At 50.5% G+C, this 22196-nt stretch overlaps 2 protein-coding genes across 5 annotated transcripts; one reads left to right on the forward strand and one right to left on the reverse strand.

Annotated features, from left to right (window-relative positions):
* Positions 1 to 118: 118 nt before the first annotated feature.
* On the reverse strand, positions 119 to 2754 carry LOC125955228 (uncharacterized). Of its 2 annotated transcripts, none has more exons than XM_049686240.1 (4): positions 2594 to 2754; positions 1572 to 1804; positions 1334 to 1486; positions 119 to 1232 (listed from the first exon to the last, which is right to left on the reverse strand). In XM_049686240.1, exons 2-4 carry the CDS (start codon positions 1738 to 1740, stop codon positions 901 to 903), a joined length of 654 nt encoding a protein of 217 aa, XP_049542197.1. In that variant the 5' UTR covers positions 1741 to 1804; positions 2594 to 2754; the 3' UTR covers positions 119 to 900. The 2 variants fall into 2 exon arrangements, with proteins under 2 accessions (XP_049542197.1, XP_049542203.1); XM_049686246.1 differs by having other exon boundaries at positions 2499 to 2754.
* Positions 2755 to 4777: 2023 nt separating this feature from the next.
* Positions 4778 to 16878, forward strand: LOC125955241 (thymosin beta). 3 transcript variants are annotated; one of them, XM_049686260.1, is made up of 4 exons: positions 4778 to 4880; positions 5331 to 5410; positions 13980 to 14350; positions 15197 to 16878. In XM_049686260.1, the coding sequence occupies exons 3-4, from the start codon at positions 14092 to 14094 to the stop codon at positions 15334 to 15336; spliced, it is 399 nt and encodes a 132-aa protein (XP_049542217.1). In that variant the 5' UTR covers positions 4778 to 4880; positions 5331 to 5410; positions 13980 to 14091; the 3' UTR covers positions 15337 to 16878. The 3 variants fall into 3 exon arrangements, with proteins under 3 accessions (XP_049542217.1, XP_049542227.1, XP_049542236.1); XM_049686270.1 differs by having other exon boundaries at positions 4801 to 4938; XM_049686279.1 differs by lacking the exons at positions 4778 to 4880; positions 5331 to 5410 and adding an exon at positions 13729 to 13847.
* The last annotated feature ends 5318 nt before the right edge of the window (positions 16879 to 22196 follow it).

The following is a 22196-nucleotide window of genomic DNA, read 5'->3' on the forward strand; positions in this document are numbered from 1 at the left end:
AAAACTGCCAAATGCAACCGACAAATTGTGTTCTAGAGTTTTTTTTTTTCCTTCATTCGTTGCGAACCAACGTAACACGCTCCTACTCTGTTAGTTATAACAAAAAGAAACTACTCTATTCATTTTCTAGATCCAATGTACAATGGATCTATGGGTTTTATTTCATGGATGTTTTTCTTACAATTATTTATGGTTTGTTAATTCTGGACGGCCCCATTTGTTTTCCTGGATCATGTCAGGCTTCGCCGTGCAAGCAATAAAAAAACATAAGTGTAATCGCCTCTAGCAGGTCAAGTGTGGTGAATGCTATACTCATTGTCCCACCGATGATTAGTAATTTCCTAATCTTTCTCACGCTTTGTTTGAAATTCAGTTGGCCACGCAATGATGTTGTTTTCTCGTCATTTTAGTCTGTTAATGGTTTGTAACGACGAATTTTGTAAGCTTTCCTTATTTATTTCTTCCTTTCGTCAGCCTATCATTTCCATAATAATTTATTCTATCCAGAATTCAAGTGTTGCCTCTGCAACATTAGGAGATTCAACGAAACATAGCTGCATATTAAATGCCTAAATGCGACGTACCTTGATTCGATTCCTTTCGAGCAAGAAATAATCCTAGAGTTAGTGCTATTCGACCCGCGTGTTAAGCAGAATGAATAACATATTTCGGTTAGCAATATGCAAAGAAAATATTGGAATCAACAGACCAAAGGACAACAGTTCCATACAACATGGAATGCTTCGACATTAATACAGTAAAGGTGAAGGTCGAAACTTAGGGAAATTAAGAACCAGTGCCAGTGTCACAACTTAAACTATTTACCATTAGGAGGGTGATGTGATTTCGCCTGTCACAAGTCACTAGACACGAGAGCAGATTTTTTTGTTTCTTGTCAGCTTAAGCTTCCTCTCCAGCAGTCCCGCCACCTATCGGTCGCAGCACAATTCTTGGATCGGTATCCAGCATCCTATCCGACTCCTCTGCACTACTAAGGCACGAATCTTTGCTATCCGGCATCAGGTTTCGTCGCTCTTCATCGTCCTGGCGTGTTGGAATTTCTGAAACCGGTGCGTACTGCGTATGTGACACGAGTGGATCCGTGCTCGGGTTAAGGGCTAGTATTTGACCACTAGCCGTACCCTGAAGCTGTCGTGCTAAGCCTTGCTTCTTGGAAAGCGCACAGGGACAGACGCAATTGCGTCGCCAATCGGCTACCTTCAAGTACAGCCCTGTAACGGAAAAAGAGCAGCAGAATAACAAGAGAAAGAAATGTTGTATAAGCTCAACGATAGTGAAAGCAAAACCATTGCTTTCATTAATATACATATACCTAGCAGGAACAGCGCAAGCAGAGTCAAGATCGCGCCGACTACGATAAGACTAATATCAATTCGTTCCTCCTGCGCTTTGCCATCCGGATTGATTTCCGGGTACTGTTCAGCGTCCGAGTAATCTGCCGAGCCGCTAGCAATTAATGCCATTCCTGTACAATTAGAATGTGGTGAAATTGTAGCGCATGATACGATCCAGTGGGAAGTAGACTACTCCACCAGAACACCGGAACTTACCGATAGCGAAGGTTATCAATCCTAGGACCAGAATTGTCATTTGAGCGGTTGGTTTACGGAGCATCTTCATTGACGAGGCAGCCGTCGTTTGGGCAAGCAAACCGCCGGCACTCGTTCGTGTTTCGTACGAAACCGTCGTCGGTTGATAGACGGGACCACTTTCCGGCATTGTGCTGTTGCTTGTTGGGCGGTGAACTCTTGAGATTTGGCTTTCGTTGATCGACGGTCCACTGCTGCTTAGATTAAATATGTCCCGTAGTTAATATTACATGTAAATTAATTTCTCCGATCTGCGGAGTATGCTAAGATAATGCTGCGTATCAGTTGAGTGGATATAACACTTTACACCGTCTGTCCCGGTATCAACCAAACACAAATCTCAATTCTTCCACTAAGCATTGCCATATGGTTTGAACAACGCCACATTCGATTCACCTTTCGATTTGAACAGACCCTATCTACCAGTGATTACGTTCAGTAGGAAATTCATTTGGTGTGTGTAGAAACAGAAAAAAAACGACGCTGATTCATACAGTGCTCCGAATTTGACTGCATGATGGCAATAACTAAACCGCACCCACGCCGAAGCAAATTCCATTGGATTGTGCAAAGCTTAACCATGGAACTAGGAATCATGAATGATTTTCCTACACAAGTGCTACTCCTACCTCCCAACTAGGATGGTACGAAGCAAAACCTACTTCCTGTTCTGAATGGTGGACGGTGGTTAATGCACTTAAGGGATTACACCAGCTGTAGCAGACAAAACTGCATAGAGCTACTAGTGGAAAGAGAAGCAGAATTTCAACGGGCACAACGAAACAGATGTTGAATAGATCGGACATGCAGCAGAATCACGGATGGCGCGCCACATCGCATTGTTACACGAAGGTAAAAATTAGGCTAGGAGCAAAACCTGTTTCGTACCTTCCCGTCGGCGTCTCGCCAGAGCACAACAGGATCGGGAAACACAGAATTTTGCTGCGACCAGAAACCAGAACAAAACCTTTCTCGTTGCGTACCTTCTTGCTCCAATAGGATTCGAATCACTTCCCTACAATGTAGTTCGTTCGCTAAGTTGCCCTTCTGAGGTACGGAGATGTAAAACAACGGTAATTGTAACTATTCTTTGAACTCTGCCACTCCGTTCTTTTCCGTGATTTTCAAGCATCAAGCCTTTCTCTGATGCGAGGTGTTTTAATTATACAGGTAGAGTCGTAGCACTTTTTAAGACGCCATATTGGATTTTATTTTTGGCATTCGGGAAGCTGATTACGCTCAACAACAAGCCAGTGTGCGCTTGTTGATACGAGCAGAATCAGAAAATGTTCTCTATAGAAAGACTAGCTTTCGCTACACGAAGGGTAAACGCTAGCGTAAATGTATTAAATAGAGAGGTGCGGTGTTGTATACCCCGATCGGATTTTAGCAAAAAGTTATGAATTTGACGTTCCGGTCGACCAGTTTAATCTTCACGGCAAAACAGTTATTACCCGGATTTCAACCCATTCCTGGCAAAACAAATTGCAAAACCAAAGAGCAATGGTGGTTTCCTTGCGAAGCCTGCTACAGTCGGCTCAGTACGCGCCGCAATCTGTAGATTTTTACAGACCCGAAAAAAACGCTAACTTTTAAGCTCTTCAAAAGCTCAAAGAAATAGCTTTTGGTGCGTTGTGTGAACGCTTCCATATATTTTGATGATGATACAACCGCCGTTTTCTGCGTCAAAAAGCACGCGGCGTCCATTACTGGCGTTTTCGGCGCGTAAAACGCGCTCGATGTGAAAGCAGCTTTATAGGCTCCCGATTACTTCCGTTACTATATGCACAGCTGACGGCGCGCTTTCCGGGGGTCCCTGATGGAAAGCAATTATTTTATGGCCGTTTTTGAACTTGTTGGTTTATGGTTTGAGTTTTGGTCGTGCTTTGCAGCCCTGCAAACGATGTTGACACAACAACGGCGGCCCTCCCTTCCGCTTCCCACAACCCATTCCAACGCGGGGTATTCAGCCTTGACCACACGCTGACACGGTCAACGAGTGCATCCTCGAGTGCGACTTGAAGCGGTAGCCAACCCCGAAAAAGGAACAATCAGACGCATCTGGAGCATCTGGGCGCACGCGCACCTGCTGCCTCCGGTTAAGGTAAGAGGTCAGCTCCCATGTGCGCAAAACCGTTCCAAATCGTCGGTTCTAGATGGTAGCGCCCGCTCGCTTGCCACGATAACGGTCGTAAACGCATCAATTGCCCCCCAGCCAACCGTCCTCTCTTCTCCTCCTCCCCACTCCCTCTCTCCCGACTGTAGAGAAAAGGTTCGACTTTTTGGTGAGCGCGGGTTCCGGTTGACCACCCTCCGTAACCAATGGAGGGATCATCAGCATGGATTGTAGACCTGCGCCTGACTGGATCTATATCTTCTTCTTATTCCCGATTATTCGCCTTCGCCCGAAGATTCCTGCCACGGGTGCCAGTGCTCACCCCCTCCTCCGGGGGATATACATCGAGCACCGTACGCCAACGGCAAACGGTACCCGGTTTACGGAGGTTGCCTCAAACGCAGAAAGAGGAGGGAAGGAGGGATAGGGGTTTGAAGGTTGAGACCGATGTTGAGGGCAAGCTCCATCACCTTATTAGCGCGGTGTCGATCATTTAGGAGCCTATCCGGTTGCACCGGCCACCAACTGTACCGAGACGGTCTACGCAGCATGTTTTTGTTTTTACTTTTCTCGTGTCTCGCGCAATCGACAATTCCACCTCAACCCCTGGGCTGGGGCGAGCAGGTGGGTACAATCTCGCGATCTCCCTCTTACACACACGCAAGGACCGATATCCTCGCCGTTGTGCACATGTTCGGAAACGGCACATGGATGACGTTACAATCGAATAGAATTCGATTTAATCTATCTACCTCTTTAATCCTCATAAAGGCATTGTTTGAGTGTAGCTGGAAAACGGCAATCGGACATTTCAAAAATATGTTTTATATGCGTAGATCAGTAACCGCAGGCCGGTTAGCTAGGGTGCATAAAACTGCCCGACTGCTTACTGCAACGCCGAGCAGAAGTTCCCTCAAAAACCGCAACCCCGAAAAATGCTGCGCTGCTCGAAAATAAACACTGCCACCGCTCGAATGGTGCCGCCAAGCCGGTCGCCGCTGCTCGAATGTTGGCCCGCGCGAACCGTCCGCCCACCGCTAATAAAAGGGCAAGCGCGGCTGATGCGGTCGAAAAAAACTCTCATCTCCTCCGAACGGTGCAGTCCACAGGTCCGAGACCCTCTTCAACCAACCGCTCCTGCCAGGAATCGACCGGTAAAATCCGTTCTCTCTCTCAATTCGTGGTGTTGTGTGCCTCCACCGTGTATATCCGGTGTGTATGCCGTGATTGGTTCTGTGTGCTCAAAAGTGAATGTCCTCACGCCCCCCCCACCTCTCCTCAACCTCCTGTTGTGCCCGGTTCCGTTTTTCATTTTCCGGCTTTTCCGGTATTATTAAACAGTTCGTTAAACGTTAAGCGTTCCTTGATCGAGAAGACGCTTCGGCAATCGCGGCGTTTTCTCTCTTTTCTCTATCGGCTATCTGCGATAATTTTGAGGATTAAACAAAACGAAACATTGTCACCACCCTCTACTATTTCCCCCACCCCAGATCTACTACCGGTGTTTATCCGACGAGCGTGGCGTTATTCGTCCGTCGTGTTAATTTCATTTCTTTTTTTTTTCTCAACCTTCCCTCAACTCCACCTCTCCTTCTGCGTTGCAGAGTGCTTTTCAGTGTCAAAACGAAGATCCCACCCAGCGCATCGCGGTAACTACAGCTTAAACGGTGTTCTACAATCCAAAGTAAGTGTTAGTACCACTAAGAAGGTAGTTATTATGAGCTCCAAAAGATTATACTTTACCTTTCGATGAAAGATGATTCACTCGCACTCCCTTCTTGATTGGATCGCAAGGGGGGAAGGGGAAGGGTCTCACAAATGGAACTATCCGGGAAAACGCCGGGAGCTCCAGCACCGGCACAAGTGCTGCAGTGCCCGATTTTCCGAATTTCCCTTTTCTGGCTTCTCATTCCATTGGCTCGCCATGGTTCTCCGGTGCTTGATCCTCTGTCCAGTGTTCGTTGAATGTTGCCTTTTGCACGATGGCGGCGGCGGTGTCGTCGTCGTAGAAGTAGCCATTTTCCCGTCTCAAGCGCCACCGGGGTAAGCTTCAAAGAAGGGGGTTGGGGGGGAAACAACGCGCGCCGCCAGTCCAGCCACAGAAGCAGAGCATTGTTGCCGGCAAATTTGCCGGCTGCCCGGGTGCGTCACCGTACGTGTGTGCGTGTATTCCGATGCTGTGCTGTGCTAGTGCAGACGCCCTCTGGGGTGCGTCTGTGCGTCAGCTGCCGGGTGCCGGTAGCCTAGCCACCGGCGGCTGTTTGCTACACTCTAGCCTGACCGGCGACCACCATCACCATCACCACCGCCTCCCTGACACACCTGTCCTTGGTGTGCTTCGAGCAATTCGTGGTGGAGAACCGGTGCAGGAGTTGCATACACACGCATAGCGCACGGGCGCACGTGCGCATTTCGCATTAATGCCGCGTCCGGTCGCAGACTCCTGGCCACAAAGAAAGAGAGGAACAGAGAGAGCGAGAGAGAGAAACGTTTGAGAAGGGAGACCAGGAAGGGAGAACAATGGAGTTCAATAATTTTTCTCTAAACCGAGGTCGTTGTGCTTCGCTACTGCTGCTGCCGCCGGCACCGTCTGGTTCCCTTCTTCCTTCTCTTTGCTAGTTTGAGAGTCCCCCCTCTACAACACGTTAGCCTTTAGCCGGCGCCGGGATCAATCTGTGGCTCAGAAGCGATGAGGATTTGTGATGCGCGCGTGTGTTTGTGTGCGCTCATCGTGAATGGAGCGAAGCTCGAAAAGCTTTCTACTTTTTCTGCTCCCTCTCTCTCTCTCTCTCTCCTTCTCTTCGGTAGGTAGATGCACGGGGGGGGACTGTATTTCTGATTTTTGTTAGGCGTTTGTGGCGAAGGATGCGAACAACACGTCATGACTCATCACACAACCGATGGTTATTTGCCAGTTTAGGATATTGGCCAATGTATGTGTGCATGTGTGTGCAAGTGTGTATAGAGAGTGGTGATCGATGGCTACGTAAATGGTGTTCGGCCACATACATGCATGCACACACGCACGCACACACATTTCACTTCTCCATCTTCACTTCGGCGGGGGTCAAACGAAGCGAGAAAAAAACTCTTTTCCCGTTTCGTATCCAGCTCCCAAATGCGGGGGGCACAAGGCGGGCGGGGGGAGATCGAGAAAGAGAAAAAGAGAGAGAAGGCTCACTGGAGTATTGCTGTGTGCGAGCAGGCGAGCGATTCCCCGCGTTCATGGTGTTGGGGTCGTTGGATTGGGGAGTCTCTTTCACTCCAGGAGTTTCTTTTTGTAGCGCCGTTTGTGTGGTGCCCTTCTTGTTGCTGCTGCTGCCTGATTCCTTCCCTGTTTTCTTGTATTTCTTCCACCTCGCCACCACGCACACACACACACATACACACACACACATGCGCGACGCGAAACCAGGCGGAAACGTCGAAATCGTTGATGCGTTGATTCGCCACTTTCTTGTGGGCCCGGTTGGTCAGGCAGCCGGTCAGGCGGGGGGGTAGATTGGCTTGCCGGTTCTGGAAAGTAGTGTGTGGTAAAGGCAACCTACACACGCACACACACACGCGCGCGCGCGCGCAATATTCTTGGTGCAATGTATAGCAAAATATTTTTTTTATACATTTTATTCGATGTATTTCTTTTTATTGGATAACTCTGTAGCTGAATATTGCCAAATTGACATTCAATATGCTTTCAACTGGAGCTACATACGAGCTACAACATTCAAAGACAGTTTCGGTGTTCAATTTCCTAGTTGGTGTGGGAGGAAATATTTAAAAAAAAAAACGAGTAAAAATTTAGAAACAGGTGCAGCAGCCGGGAAGAGCATGATGAGGAAAGTAGAGGGGGATGGGGGAGAGGTTAACCTCGCTAGCTCGCTGCTTGCTGCCGGCGGTTGATGTGCGTTCTTTCGTCGATCAAAAATAAATTACAGATCCGCGCGCGCTCCAGCAAGAAAAAAAAAGGTGTACCAGGCTACCAGCGTGCTCTCGATGTGCGTGTTCTGAGTTGCAAATATCGCCAGGAGTTTCGTCTCCCCGGGGGACACGAATGTGCGAGCTGCCGTGTCTGCTGATGTGTGTGTGTGTGAGTGTTTTTGTGGGGGTGCATGTCGTTTCTTTCCTTGAAGGGCGTTGGCTGTCAGAAGATGCACTCTCCACTCTGTGGCAGCTGCAGCAGTTGATGTCAACGACGCTTGTGCATCCCCCCCGCCAGGGTCCAGGGCAATTTCAATACACCAACACCAACAGAGCAGTTCTGTATGTCCCCGTTGGCAGTTGGTCGTCATGCCACCCGCGCGCACACAATACTCGTTCCTCCCCTTCCTCGTCCGTCCTCCCTTCAACTGCATGCAACTGTCTCGGTCTCGTTCTCACGAAGAGAGAGAGAATCAACGGCGGCAGCTACACAGCGCACAGCTTGCCAGAATCAAACGACGAAAAAAAAGAACCCAATGGAGAGGAGATCACCACCGCCGCCGCACCCATTCGATAAGAGGAAGAGAAGAAGGGAACGAGGGAGTGGGGGGAATGGATGCAATCGCGTGCACAAACTCTCGTCGCCCGGGTAATCTATAATACACACCACCAGCGCACACACATAGCGCGGAACGAAAGTGAATGTGAAAATGGAGCTGGAACTGACTCATCATCATCACACACGGACACACACACACGCACACACATGCATGCACGTACGCCTTGCATCCGGTCGAAACCGTACGGTGGTGGCTCTTTGTTTGGACTCGCTGCTGCTGCTGCTGCGCGTCATCAGAATCGCGCGACACACGACGCTGGTTTGATATATCGGGAGTGGCCGCCGCCGCCGCTGCCTCACCCCAAAAGCCTCTCGATAGGCGGTTCGTTACTGTGCGATGGTGTGCATGCGCGTGTGTGTGTGTGTATTTAGCGGGTCTTTTGCATGTGCTGCTGCCTGTGGCCCCCTCTAGGGCGCGCTGCTCCTCGCTTATCTTCCAGGCGGTGATATTAGCACGCCTCGAGCGAAGGTCCCCCCTTCCAATAGACACACACACAGACACACACATACAACGAGGCAGGAGTGATCCATCAAAAGAGAGACCTCACATCGTCCTCGGATTGAGTCACGATCGCGCGCACAGACCGGCAATGAGCCACACACCTTGGTGTGTTGCCTTTTGCTGTTTTGCGATAACCCCCAACAACACCAGCACCCTGATGCCCGGCAAGCGCAGCCGGTCCCCCGCTGGTGGTGGTTGAGTCAGGCCGGGGGAGAAACCATGGCGACGATGACGGCGACCAGCCACAATATCATCACCCACACGGCGGTGGCGGCGGCATGCTCTTGAATTTTCGGGTCATACGCCTGCCTCACCAATCCACCCAGCCTACTTAGAGACCCTCGCTGCTGCTGTTGCTCTGCTCTCTACACTGCTCCTCTATCCGAAGACGTGGAGTGCTGCTGGTGCTGGTGTTGTAGCCGGCTCCGAGAACCATTTCATTGAACCCGCCCAATTTGAAAGTCAATGTCTGCTTGGGAGAGCTTGCTCTCTCTTTCTGGTTTGGTTGCTTTGACTTCTTCCCGTTCTTCTTCTTCTTCTGCTGCTGCTGCTGCTGCAACTGCTACACTTGTATGAAGCTATGAATAGCTATGAAGGAACCTAGGGAACTAGTACATTTTTTTCCGATGATCCTCCCTACAAAATGATGGAGGATTGCGAGGGGGGGGGGGGGGGGTGTTGTAGGAGCGCATCATCATTCCCTGTGTCATGTTACGGTTCGGTTGCTACTGCTGCTGCTGCTGCCTATAGGGGGAAGGGGGATGGGGGTATTTGTGCCTCCCCCAAATTTATCAAACAACCGATAAATTTATTCTACAACTGCGCCTTCCTCTTTCCTGTCTTCTCTTTCTTCTCGATACACGGTATTTCCGTTGATTCACCCCGGAACCCCAGCATACCCTGAACCTAGATCAAGCCATACACACACACACATATATATATATATATATTCGCACAACGAGGAGGAAGACAGAGAGAGCGAGATCGCAGGTTAATGCTTTTTAAGTGCAGGTTGCTGTTGCTACTGCTGTGGCGCTTACCACAATTCGTAGATCAGCAGAGAGAAGAAAAGGCATAAGAGGAAGAAATATAAAAAAATGAAAAGAAGACGAAGAATAAGAACATGCAGAAGAGGATGAAGAAAAAGCAATAAAAAGGAAAGGAAAAAGACAACAACATAAAAAAATCAGAGAATTAAACAGCCAAAAAGAAAAAACGAAGAGCCCGAGAAGTCGGCGGCGGGGGAGCGGCGCGCTGTGAATGTGTTAGGTGGTGGTGTGGTGGAGCTTCTTTTCGGGGCACTGTACGGAGTTTCCACACGCACAACAGACACGGGAAGCGAAGTTGCTGGTTGCTGTGTTGTTCTTTTTGCTTGCCGATCGAACTACTTCTATGACTATGAAGGGGGGCAGTTAGCAAAGAAGTAAGTCGATCTCTTTTCGACGTGCTGCTTGTTGCGGCGAGCACTAAGGAAGGAGGTCGCCTTTTTTTCTTTTTGGAATGGCTATCCCTCGGCCCGAAGCCACCCACCACCACCACCGCCACCGCAGTCTGCCACATCTCCTTCGCTAACGTCATCGGCTTGCTGCGCTCACTGCCCCGTACTCTGCTCTCTGTTCCGTTCTGTTCCGTTCCGTTCCGTTCCGTTCCGTTTCGAAAATATGAAGCAAACCAACCGCATCGTGTGCACCACACGCAGAAGAGAGAACAGCGTGTAGCGCCTTTTGTCGCTTTGCTCGTTGCCTGGTTCGGTGGAGGGTTTTGGAACGTGATCATAATTGGATATTGCGAGTTGCGTTTGCGACGGACACAACCCCCCCCTCCCTCGTAAGGAGCTAAGGAGTGAGAACTGCGCTTCGGTTTCGTCGCGTAATGGCGGAAAGGCGGGAGAGGGGGGAGGTGTGAGAAGGGTGAAGGGTGACGGTGCGCCAACGAGGTGGAGGGGGGGGTGCTGGTCTTGGGGCGCCCATAAATGGAGAGATAGCTGCTGTGTGGAACGGAACACACACACACACACATTCGAGGTTGTTCGACCAAATCAAGTGAAATATGGAAGGTGACAGAGGAGGGGAAGGGAGCAGAGGGGTAACGACCCAAAAACGCAATGGCGACGTTACTCGTGCCCCCGAGCTTTGAGGACGGACAGTTGGTGGACTGCTGCTTGCGGTGGGGGATAGCGATCGATGACTGCTGGACTGCTGGACTGGACTGGCGCATAAGGATCAAGTGAAATACGGGAAGTAGTACCTGGGACATCTGGTGCAGACTGACGAGTCACCTCAGGCTCCGGATGCGTCGAAAAGACATAGATAGATAGATAAAGAGATGGATAGAAAGAGAGAGAGAGAGAGAGAAGCAGTAGTCTCCCTTTTCTGCGCCGCTCGACGACAGTCAAGGACATCACTTAGCTGACCTCCTTCTCCCTTGTTTTGCGAGCCTGCTCTGGTGGTCGTGGGAAACAAGGGCGCGACATTACTCACCCCAATCTCACCCCCCCGGGAATGTTTGGCTTGTCGCTGACTGGGAGCCGGTTGACGGTTGCTTCTGTTGTTACTCTTCGAGTAGGCACGTAGTGCATAGTAGTGGTAGGGTGTGTTGCGCCACCATCTACCATCCACCACTTTTTCCTCTTTTGCAAAAGCACAACGTCAGCGCAACAGCGCCGAGGAACCGTTGTTTTTTTTTTTGGCATAAAGTCCAACTGGCCGAAAACAAATTAAGCACAACAGATGACTGTGAAGGGGAAAAGGGAAGCGGGGGGAGGTCGGAGGTGGCCTGCAAATATCCCAAAAACGCTGAAAATGGCGCCCACAAAGAAACGCGAAGGGTTGTTGTTGGGTCTGAGCGAACGCGAATTTCGTGCCACTCCACAGTTGCCAGTTACTAACACATACACACACACACACACACACGCACGCGTACGCGTCTGTTGAGTAACGCGAAATGGGTTTCTCCCAAAGGGGGAGACACAATAGAGAGAGAGCCCGTAAAGACGAATGAGGGAAAGAGAGAGAGAGAGAGAGCGAAGAAAGAAAGCCAAAGACACATACGCACATACACGTATATGTGTAGAATTGGGGTGCAGCGTACAGTTTTTTTTTTGGGACAGACGCATCGCATATTTGCAATCGCATGTGCGTGCAAAAGGGGTTCACTTTCCCTCCTTCGATCCAGCAGAGGTCTCGCCGCGACGATTGAAGATCATATTATTCTTCTTATAAGCTCCCAGTTGTCCCAGGACTCTCCAGGCTGTTGGCCTGTTGGTGTGGTGTGTAATCGTCTTCCCTCCTCCATGATGAGTCATCTCGGACCATGCAATCACACATGCTTTGGTTGGTTGCAACGACAATACAACCAGAGAGACCGCGGGTGTGTGTATGTATGTTTTTGTTTTGCTTGCACTGTCACCACGAGTGACGCCCCGAAAGGTGCTGAGGGCATTCGTTTTTTTTAATTCGCAAATCACACACACACATTGTGGGTCGTTTTTCTTTTCTGCGAACCCCTGCCTGCCTGCGTGGCCCCAGTGGAGACCCTTCTTACAACACCCTCTTTATCTACCGTCGGAGGAGCGGCTTGAATGTAGGGCGGCGCGAGTGTCTTATCGGTTTCACCGCTTGGCGTTGCATGTTCCCATTTGGTTTGGGGAGGAAAAAGGGGGGCAGGGATGGATGGGATTGGTGGATTGTTAAATTGTTGGTGGGTTGGTAAAGAAGAAACCCCCCCAAAAAAGCCTTGTTATGCATGCCTGTCACACCCGCCTGCGCCTGCGAGTTTCGTCCCCGGGGGTTTTATTTTTTTTACAATCCGCACCGCGAAGAAGAAACAGGTTACTCGATTCTGACTCACTGATATTGTGGTAGCAAGCAAAAAAAAAATGGAAGTTCCAGCTACCATGCGGGGTGGGTTTTTGGAGTGAGTCCCAACTGCAGCAACAGATGCGCAAGCTCTGGTTGGTGTGTCTAGGCATCAAAAAGCACCCCCTTCCCCCCGTTGATTGCCTCCCAAAAAGGCGCTCTGGTTCGAAAGACTTCAAAGGTGGGTCAGACGAGAAGCGCCGCGCTTGTATTGCTCTCTTTCTTTCTCTCTGTCTGTCTGGCTCTCTCTCTCTCTCTCTCTCTCTCTCTCTCTCTCTCTCTCTCTCTCTCTCTCTCTCTCGTTTTCTATCTCTATCTCTCTTTGGGTTCGCGGATTCAAGGCGCCAATTGGAATGCCCCTTTGTGTCCCCCATACCTACCGCAGGGTGTGATGGTCAGACGAGAGACAGCATCCGTTTCGAGGATGACCATAAATGGGATAAATCAAAGGAGAACCACTACTCACACATGGTTAAGTGAGGGTCTGAGTCGCAGGGAGGAGAAGGAGGAGGAGGGAAAGCCTTGACCAATATCACCGTGAATGGCTGGGGCAAACGCGAGACATCTACGACGACGAAGCGACAAACCTCCTCCTTCTCCTCCGCATGTTGCTCTCTTCGCAGTCGCAGCAGAGGGCCGCGTGAACTCGTTGCAAAGAAAGGGCCCGGCTGTGTGTGACCGTAAACGGCATGTACGGAGCGGCGGCGCATGTTCTAGAGGCCGCCAGTCGGCGGCGACCGACTTGGAAAGCAAATCTCAATCCCCGCTGATTGCCATCGCGAACCAGCAGCTCGCGTTAATCGCCAAATTGAGCACCACGGACGTGTGGGGGGTAAAGGGGTAAAGGACGAAAAAGTAGAGAGGACGAGTGGAGCGGTGGGGGGCGAAAACAGATGGCCAGGAAAGGGTGGCAGGTTATCATCATCATCATCATCACGATCATCTGGCAGAGCTGTCCGTCTTTGGTTCGATGATCCACCATAGCAGAAAGACGAAGCGAGAGGAGGAGGAGGAGAAGGAGGCTGAGATGATCCTCCACCACACACCAAGCCATCGAATGGTGGTGGTGGTGGTGGGGGACACCTCTGGTCGGGGTGTCGTTGATGCTGTTGGATGTTTTATTGCTCGCAAACCATCAAACAGTGCCAGAAGACCGACCGTGTCGCAACCGCGCGATCATTTGCTCTTGTCAGCGCATCCGCAGCAACCAGCCTGCTAATAGCAAGTGTGTGTTTGTGTGTTTGTGTATTTGTGTTAGAGAGTAGTGTGCATCCAAATCAATCCGCATAACAGCGCAGTGCTTGTTTCTACTGTCATTATTCTGATTGCTCCCCGCTATTTTTCTTTTCTTCACCAGACAAACAGCCAAATAAAAGGGGACCAGAACCGCGCACGCACGCACGCCCGCACTCAACACAATCAAACCCACTTCGGTAAAACAACAGTAATATCAACGCAACGCAGATAGAATGGCCTCCGCTGGACAGGATAATGCCGCCGCGGCCGAGTACCCGCGCGTCGGTGCCGACTTCAAGAGCGAGCTCGAGTCGTTCCGCCCGGAAACGCTAACCAAGGCGGATACGCAGGAGAAGAATCCGCTGCCGACGGCGGAGGATGTGCAGAGCGAGAAGGCCCAGCGCAGCGTCTTCGAGGGTATCGAGTCGTTCGATGCGTCCCAGCTGAAGCATGCCGAAACGTGTGAGAAGAACCCACTGCCGGATCAGGAAGGTAAGGGCTAGGGCGTGGCGAGGAGAAGTACACACACAAACACAGACACCCCACCCCACACGTGGAACATTATGGAATGTTCGTCAACACGGGCGCGCGCGCGCCACTCATGCTGGATGCCTTGTGTATGTTAGATATTCGATACACAATGTAACATCAATAACAACAACAACGCGTGGCTGCACGTCGCATTGCGACTGCTGTGTTCTCCCCAGCGCGACCGATGGCACGTTTCAATTTGCAAGACATGAAGCTAGCGCGCATGCGCGTGTGTGTGATGCGCAGCATCATCGTTGTGGCAGAGCACCAGAGAGCCGGTTTTGCTTTGTTCGATCGAACAAGGGCGGTGTAAGGAGGGGGAATGTTGACGATCGACGATCACATCACACCTCTCCTCTCCAGGGCAGAGAACCCCGTCGAGCACAGGCGCTGAGCTCCGCAATAGTGTTCACCCTGGCAATGGGCGATGATTCGTCATTCAAATACGCGAGACTTCTCCAGCATACCAGCGGCCTGTGCGCCAGGCACATTCCTCTGTGCTGATGTACCGTGAAGGCGCCATGAGAGGAAGAGGAAAAAGGGGACAGCTATTTCTTTAATTTCTCAGTTTTTGTTTTGTATACCACAGCATCTGTTCATAAGCATCACCTCCCGTTCCTTCGCTCTCTCCTTCGCACTAATTTCTTGCGATCTTCAAATCACAAAGATATCCTCTCTTTTCCTCTTTGTGTTTTCTGGCGTGCTTTTTTTTTGCGCAGTGATGGAATTTTTCATACCCCTTGATATTCTTGCCCTGCCAGAGCCCAGCCAGTAATGTTTTGTCTCTATATTCTCTCTTCATTTTAGCCATCAAGGCCGAAAAGGGCGTGCAGCACTTCATCGAGTGCATTGAGTCGTTCGACACGTCGCGCCTGAAGCATGCTGAAACACTCGAGAAGAACCCACTGCCGACGCGCGAAATCATCGAGGAGGAGAAGCGCGCCTAAACCAAACAGACTACGCACAGCATCGCCTCGCCTCACCTACCCTACCCATTCCAACCATCTCTCTCAATCAACCACGCAACGCATCGCGAATATGAACCAACTTTTAAAAATATATATACATATATACATCTTAAAAAGCGACGCATGGCACAACAGATGAGAGAGAGCGTAGTGATAGAAGCGATAGCAAACGCCGACGTAACATGCGAACTAAAAAGAGCCAGGTTTAGGGGGGGAAATAGGCGAAAGGAAAGCAATACTTCTTCATCAGGGGTAATGCAGAGGAGAACAGCGGAAAACATATAGTGCGTACAGCCTCCCCAACACCACCACTACATCCTTTTGGTCTGGCCAGTAGGAGTAGCTACGCAGCAGCAGTAGGCGATGAGACGATAGAGGCGAGTTTATAGTAATAAGATTTGATACAGCGAGGAATTTTCGAGAAACAGATATATTTTTAAGCAAAGCAATGGAAAGTAACAGCATTTGCATCACACTCCTGCGGCGAACGCTTTCTCTCTCTCACACACACTTTCTCTCAGTCCCCCCGGCTCCCTTAAAAATTAAATCGTTCTGCTCGAAAAGAAACGCGTCTTCTCCTAGCTCGTTGGAACGTTTAGACGCTAAAGTATAGACTGTGCAAAAGCAAAGGCAATGTTGGGTATATTCTTTTCCTCGACACATTAAGGGTAACACGTCTAGTATGTAGACGCCTTAAATCAAAAGAAGAATGACAATAGAGAAGGCAGTGCAGTGAGGTAGGCATTTTTTTTAGCAAGAAAGCAACCATGACATAGTAACAGTACCAAGGAAAAAGAAGTAGCGGGATGCGGAATTTCGCCTTTTGGTTAAAAGAATCATTCTCCACAGTAATACTGCCGAGGCCCTTTGCCATGCGTGCACTTGCTGAGCGTTATTGAAGCATTTTGCATGATACGACGAGTGACAGCTGCAGTTAACGATATCCGTGCATTCACATGGTTAACGTTAACCTTAAGTATAAGAAAGATGATACATAATGGAGGAAAATACGAAAGAGAACAGCAACTATCACCATGGCGCTGGGAAATTCAATGTCGCTATAATTGAAACAAACTCTTCCCCTCTATGTGTCTATCAATTTCTACTCCATCGATCATTGCGTCGTGAGGTTTGAGGTGATCGGTAGGGTTGGGTAGAGGTCGCTAAACAAGAGCCAGGTATTCCGGCGATTATACGTTGCTTACTAAGGGGATGCAGGAGAGTGCGTTACCAGCAAGCACGCGTGAATTCCAGCAGCCGAAAAGGAATTCATATCAAAAGCGAAAAGGAGAGAGAGAGAGAGAGTACGAAAGGGAGTGTGTGATTGGGATTGTGAGCAGGAGCGGTGGTAGGAGAAGGCCAAATCAACGAATTGCGAGGGAAAACGATAAAATCGAGAAAACGGACGAAGTAAAGCAGCAGGATAGGCCAGGTACAGGCATTTGCGCATTTCAATGAGAGAGAGAGAGAGAGACAGACAGAGAAACGAAACGAAGAAGAATTTACGAAAATAAAATCCTTTCAAAGGAGTACATGTACTACCACTACCACTACTACGAAACTACTACAACTACCCTTATCACCCTAGCCTACTGATCAAATAAACATTATACATTTAAATTGAAAACGAAATAACCCACAATCAACACCAGCTGCCTTGTTTTACAGCCTACCTACACACCTTGTTGGCCTGTCAGGTGGGGAATTGATGCCACCTTCCAATCCAGCTGCCCTTCTCCTGTGAAACCGTGTGTTAATATAGTCGACTATATTCACAGTATCCTTTTCTATACGCATCCAAAATCTTCTATACACGCTATTATTCTTTTGAAATATATCTTTAGGTAAAAAAACGATAAAAAAGCAATGATTTGTTTTGAAGATATTTAACTGAAAAGGTATGTATGTTTTTAGGGTAATTATTATGTTAAAAATATCCTTTAGAGTGAGTTTAGAGTAAAGAGTGATCGAGAGAAAATTTGCAACAGAATCAAGTAGTCCCTAAATTTATGCAATTAATGCAATGGTAGCCTAGTAATAACTTTGAACATAAAACTTTTCCCCCATTAGAGCTTCCACGCAGAAAAGCTTCAGACGGTGGCGCCATCTATTCGTCAAAACTCTGCGGATCTCCAGTTGTCACTGTTTAGTGGAACTTTTAAAGGGGAGACATTGGAAAATCGTCCCCCCCCCCCCCCTTTCCCCATCACCATCCACGACGGATCTCTCGTTTTTCCTCAAATTGATTTACCTGATCGGAACCGACTCGACAAACCAGCCCACGCATCCGGCCGTGGGGAAGGGGGTTGGGGACCACGAGAGATGTTTTTTCTATTTTTGGGCGACCGCGGCATGACCGCGTCTTGGCTAGCCACTCCAGCCGCACACACACACACGCACACCGAGCACGGTTTGTGTGGGTCATGAGGACGATCTGTTCGGGGTTTTTCCCACACCTGATGAGCATTGGCGCGGCATTGGCATCATCTCGAGATGAGGTGCCTGGGTGGTGGGTGATTTATGAGCAAATCAGTGGTCTCTGCATGCGTGTGCATGTGTGTGTGTGTGCGTGTGTATGGGAGCGGAGGATGATGCTTGAATGCTTTCTCTTTCGGCGGATCGCGGTTCAATCTCGGATCGGCTCAAATGACACCGATTGGCCCTCCGGATCCAATTCGGATTCGCCATTAAATCCGTTCACGTGCTCACACAGCGAGCAAAGAGTGGGTAGAAGGGGGGGGGGGGGGGGGTGATCTAGAGAGGAGCGACCTTCATTCTCCTACTTCTCTCTCTCTCTTTCTTTCCTCTTCCGCTCGAGCTCGACCATACGTCCTAGAGCTCGCGCTCGCTGGATGGACGGAATTGGAACCAGAATGAAAATCACCCCACACACAGGCAGAAGAAAGAGGTAGTCTGTGTGTGTGTGTGTGTGTGAGACAGAGAGAGAGACAGTGAGAGAGATACTGACAGAGAGTGAGATAGAGAAGAGTGGACAGGAATGGAGCGTTTGCGAGCTGCGCAGGCGCCGTTGGCGATGATTTTTCACCAACCAACCGACCAGCCAGCCAGCGAGCGAGCCAGCGAGCCAGCGAGGTAACCAGCGAGGGTAAGGTAAGGCAGCCAGTCACCCGAACCGGAAGCCGAAGCCGAAGGGAAGCAACAAATTTTCCAAAAACCTTCACCAGAGCGCGACACCACCACCGACAATTCACTCGAGCTCGCGCGAGCTTTGTGCTGGTTGCTGGTTTGTTGTTTGCGGGATCGTCACACAACGCCAGGAAACCCCAGTAAAACCCGACAACAACCACAACCACCCACCCACAGCAACGTCGTCGACGACAAACGACGACAACGGTGACCACGACGGCGACGACGGCGACGACGGCGACGACGACTACGACGACGACGACAGCGACGACGACGACGACGGCAGTGACGACGGCCAGGACCAGCAGGACCACGGCCAAACGGAGGTCTGCTCATCCACATCCACAATTCCAGAGGAGTCTCGGTGAGTCGGCGATGGTGGCCCAACGGAGGGGGGCGTGCGTGCGTGCACACGCGTGTGTGTGTGTGTGTGTGTGATTGTGTGCAATCAAACGCCAGCAGCATAAACAGCAAGCAACCTGATCACGGGAACCCCTAAGCCCGGCCAGCAACATCCAGAGCAGCAGCAACAGCAGCAACAGCAACAACAACGGTAGTAGTGAAGGCCTCCTGGCCTGGAGCTGTCCCTCCTGCGTGTGTATGTGTGTGTGTGTGTGTGTGTGTGGTGGGGGGGCTCGAGCAGGAGCAGCCATCGCCACAACAACGACCCTTCGACAGGGTTTTCTAGAGGATAGAGGTCCCCCCCCCGCCTTTTGGCACGCGGTCAGTGTTGCCCTTCAACACTGACCTCCGGTGTTCACTACGCATACTCCCCGCCACCCACACACACACGCACGCACGCACGGGCGCGTACATCATTGAGCCCCTGCTGAGCCCTCCCAGGCCCAGGCCCAGTTCGGCTACTCCAGCTAGGAAACCGCGAGAACGCTGTGGACTCGCCCTCGGCTCGGCCTGGTCCTTTGTCCTTTGTCTGTCTCTACCACGACTCGGTACGTGCGTGCGTGTGTGTGTTTAGTTGTGTGCATCGAGAAGACGCTCCGGCAGAGCCCCTTGGCAGTTCCAGGAATCAAGGGACGAGCGACACAGAGATATATATGGGAGGAAAGAAAGCGAGAAATAGCTAGCAGGAAACGAAAAAAGGGAGAAAAAGAGAGAAGAGAGAGAGAGAGAGAGAGAGAGAGAGAGAGAGAGAGAGAAGTGCTAGTGTCAGAGCGCAACAGCAGCAGCAGCAGCAGGAGGTACAGGTGATCAGATGCAGCACGTAACTGTCACATACTTCGTGTTTGGCTTTGGTGCTACTGGAAAACGGGGATAATAGTGCAACACCACACACACACACACACATGGAGGGGGGCGTATGTGGCGCAACAGTAGGCTCCATTCAACCGGGAATTGGCTCTGTGCATTGAAATCCTTCTCAGGAGCTGCTCTCTCTCGGCGCGCGAAAGCGAAAACAATCCAACCATACTCCTCCTCGTTCTCCTCTTTCTTCACCTTCCACGAAAGATAAGAGATTAGAGAGAGAGAGAGAGCGAGGAAGATCCAGTTGCGATAAAGAAGCGGAAAGGCAGAAGCTGAAGCTGTCAATCGTGTGACGTACGAGCAAGCAAGCGAGCGAGCGAGCTATTATGTGACGTATGTGTAGCTCTCAGCTATGTCTGTGTGTGCGTGTGTGCGTGTGGTTATCAGAGGGAAGGTGGTTCAGGTGGGGGTTGATGGCAGTAGATGGTTCTTCCAGGAGACCAGCCACCTGGAAGAACACGCCAGCCAGGGATAATTGATTGCGATTGGCAAACTCCACCACCATGGCATGGTGAGCAAAAGAGAGAGAGCGCGCGAGAGAGAGAGAGAGCGAGAGAGAGAGAGCCTCCCTCATTTCATAATCCAGGGGTCTCAGGGTGCTAGTGTACTCAACGGCACTGCACAGTAGGTTCACAAGGAGGAGGAGGTCACACAACGGGGTTGCACAGTGCTACTGTAGCAGGAGCAGCAACAGCAGCAACAGCAGCAGGAGTAGCAACAACTACTCCACCCAACAGAGGGAAGGGGGTTAGGTGAGATAAGGTATGGCTGGAGATAACCTCGGAGGTAGCTCTCGTCGGATGCAATAGGAGCACTGCTTCTTTCATTTGGGTCACAAGAGCCACAGGGACACCGACGCCCACACACACACAAACACACACCTACAAGGGGGAGGGGCGCATACAGGGTCAGGCCTGTGATAGTGTGGCTACGATAGCGACCGACCTGCGACATACCTTGACCAACTGAGAGATCAAAAGATTAGAGAGAGAGAGAGAGAGTAAGAGAGAAGGAGAAGGGGAAGATTATGCCAGGGGAGGGGGGGGTGCATTTCCTGTATGCGTGTGGCATGAAGCAGAAGTAATCCACGTGGATGATGATGATGATGATGATGAAGATTGCGTTGCGCTGACGGCAAGATCGATCGGCGGTAGATGGAACGGGAAAGGAGCGGCTTCCCTTCCATTTCCAGGGATGTGTGTCGTAACAGCTGCCCTCTTCTTCTCCCCACTCCCTAAATGACGAAACGGTAGCCTGTCGGTTCATGGTCCTGCCCTAATACCCTCCTCGGTAGGCAGGAGCCGCGCTTATCAAGACACAAACCCCAATCAAACCCAATCAAACGCGAGCCTCTCGCTTCTCTCTCTCTCTTTCACTCTCTTTCGCGCTCTCTCTCTCCATACTTTTACTTCTTGCTCACTCCAACCCATCGCCTTCGGAATCGGGAGGGTTAAGTAATCCGCAACCGAAACCGAGCGATCTTCCCCCGTAACAAGCTGTCCATTGGTGATGGTCTCACAAAAAAAAGGGAGTGAGAGAGAGAGAGAGAAAGAGAAAATGAATGTGAAATACCAAGAAAAACAACCGCGGACTAAAACAGTGCTGGGAGCTTCCCGACGAAACGGAACGTCTATTGTCAATTGATGGTATCACCTGGAGCTTCCCGGGGTTCTGCTACCTGGAATGCCGCTACACACCGATGAGCACCACCACCGAGCGCATGCGTGAAAGAGACAGCAAGACACACGCTGATACGGCTGCGGTGGTGGTGGCGACACTGACACCGACACTGTGACATATCGGGGCTGTTTTGTTTGGTGATTTGGTGGTGGCTGTGCAGAGTACAAGGACGACGTGCACATCATCATCATCATCGTAGTGCGGTTCGGTCAGACACCTGGACGAGAGATGCCCATCCCCTTCCCCGTTCTGACGTTGCGGTTAACCGTTTAAAGTTTGAAGTAGGAGAAGGAGAAGGAAAGCAGACCCCTTGTCCAGGGTACTAATTGCTGCCTTTAACACTTTGACTTGCACACACACACTCACACACACACCTGTATGTCACTCTTTTGCGCTCTCTCTCTGTCTTTCTCTCTCTCTTTCTCTGATGGACCGGAAGGAGTACGCTCTGGTGAGCAACAGTTTGAAAATGGAAACAAGTTTGGCTGTTGGATGGCCAGGGGAAGGGGGGCAGGTCACTCAGCACCAAAAACAACATCCCCTCCCCCTCCCTCGCGGCGCTCCCACCCCCCCCTCGAACTCCAAAAGGGGTCAGGGGTCAGGCCTTGCTGGAGTCCTTGATCCTTGGCAGGGAAATTAATCAAACTAGAAGCTGTTGACTCAGCTCGCTGTGCGTGCATGTGTGTGTATGTGTGTGATGTTAGTGGAACAGAATTTTACCAACCTGCCCCCCCACCTAAAGTTATAGT

The sequence above is a fragment of the Anopheles darlingi genome, chromosome X (assembly GCF_943734745.1).
Source record: "Anopheles darlingi chromosome X, idAnoDarlMG_H_01, whole genome shotgun sequence".
Lineage (NCBI taxonomy): Eukaryota > Metazoa > Arthropoda > Insecta > Diptera > Culicidae > Anopheles > Anopheles darlingi.

Bases quoted from the DNA above. Each gene is read 5' to 3' on its own strand.
- LOC125955241 (XM_049686260.1), top strand. From the start codon at position 14,092: ATGGCCTCCGCTGGACAGGATAATGCCGCCGCGGCCGAGTACCCGCGC. The intron at 14,351-15,196 runs GTAAGGGCTAGG...TCTTCATTTTAG, and splicing joins CCCACTGCCGGATCAGGAAG to CCATCAAGGCCGAAAAGGGC.
- LOC125955228 (XM_049686240.1), bottom strand. From the start codon at position 1,740: ATGCCGGAAAGTGGTCCCGTCTATCAACCGACGACGGTTTCGTACGAA. The intron at 1,487-1,571 runs GTAAGTTCCGGT...CTAATTGTACAG, and splicing joins ATTGATAACCTTCGCTATCG to GAATGGCATTAATTGCTAGC. The intron at 1,233-1,333 runs GTATATGTATAT...TTTCCGTTACAG, and splicing joins GCTTGCGCTGTTCCTGCTAG to GGCTGTACTTGAAGGTAGCC.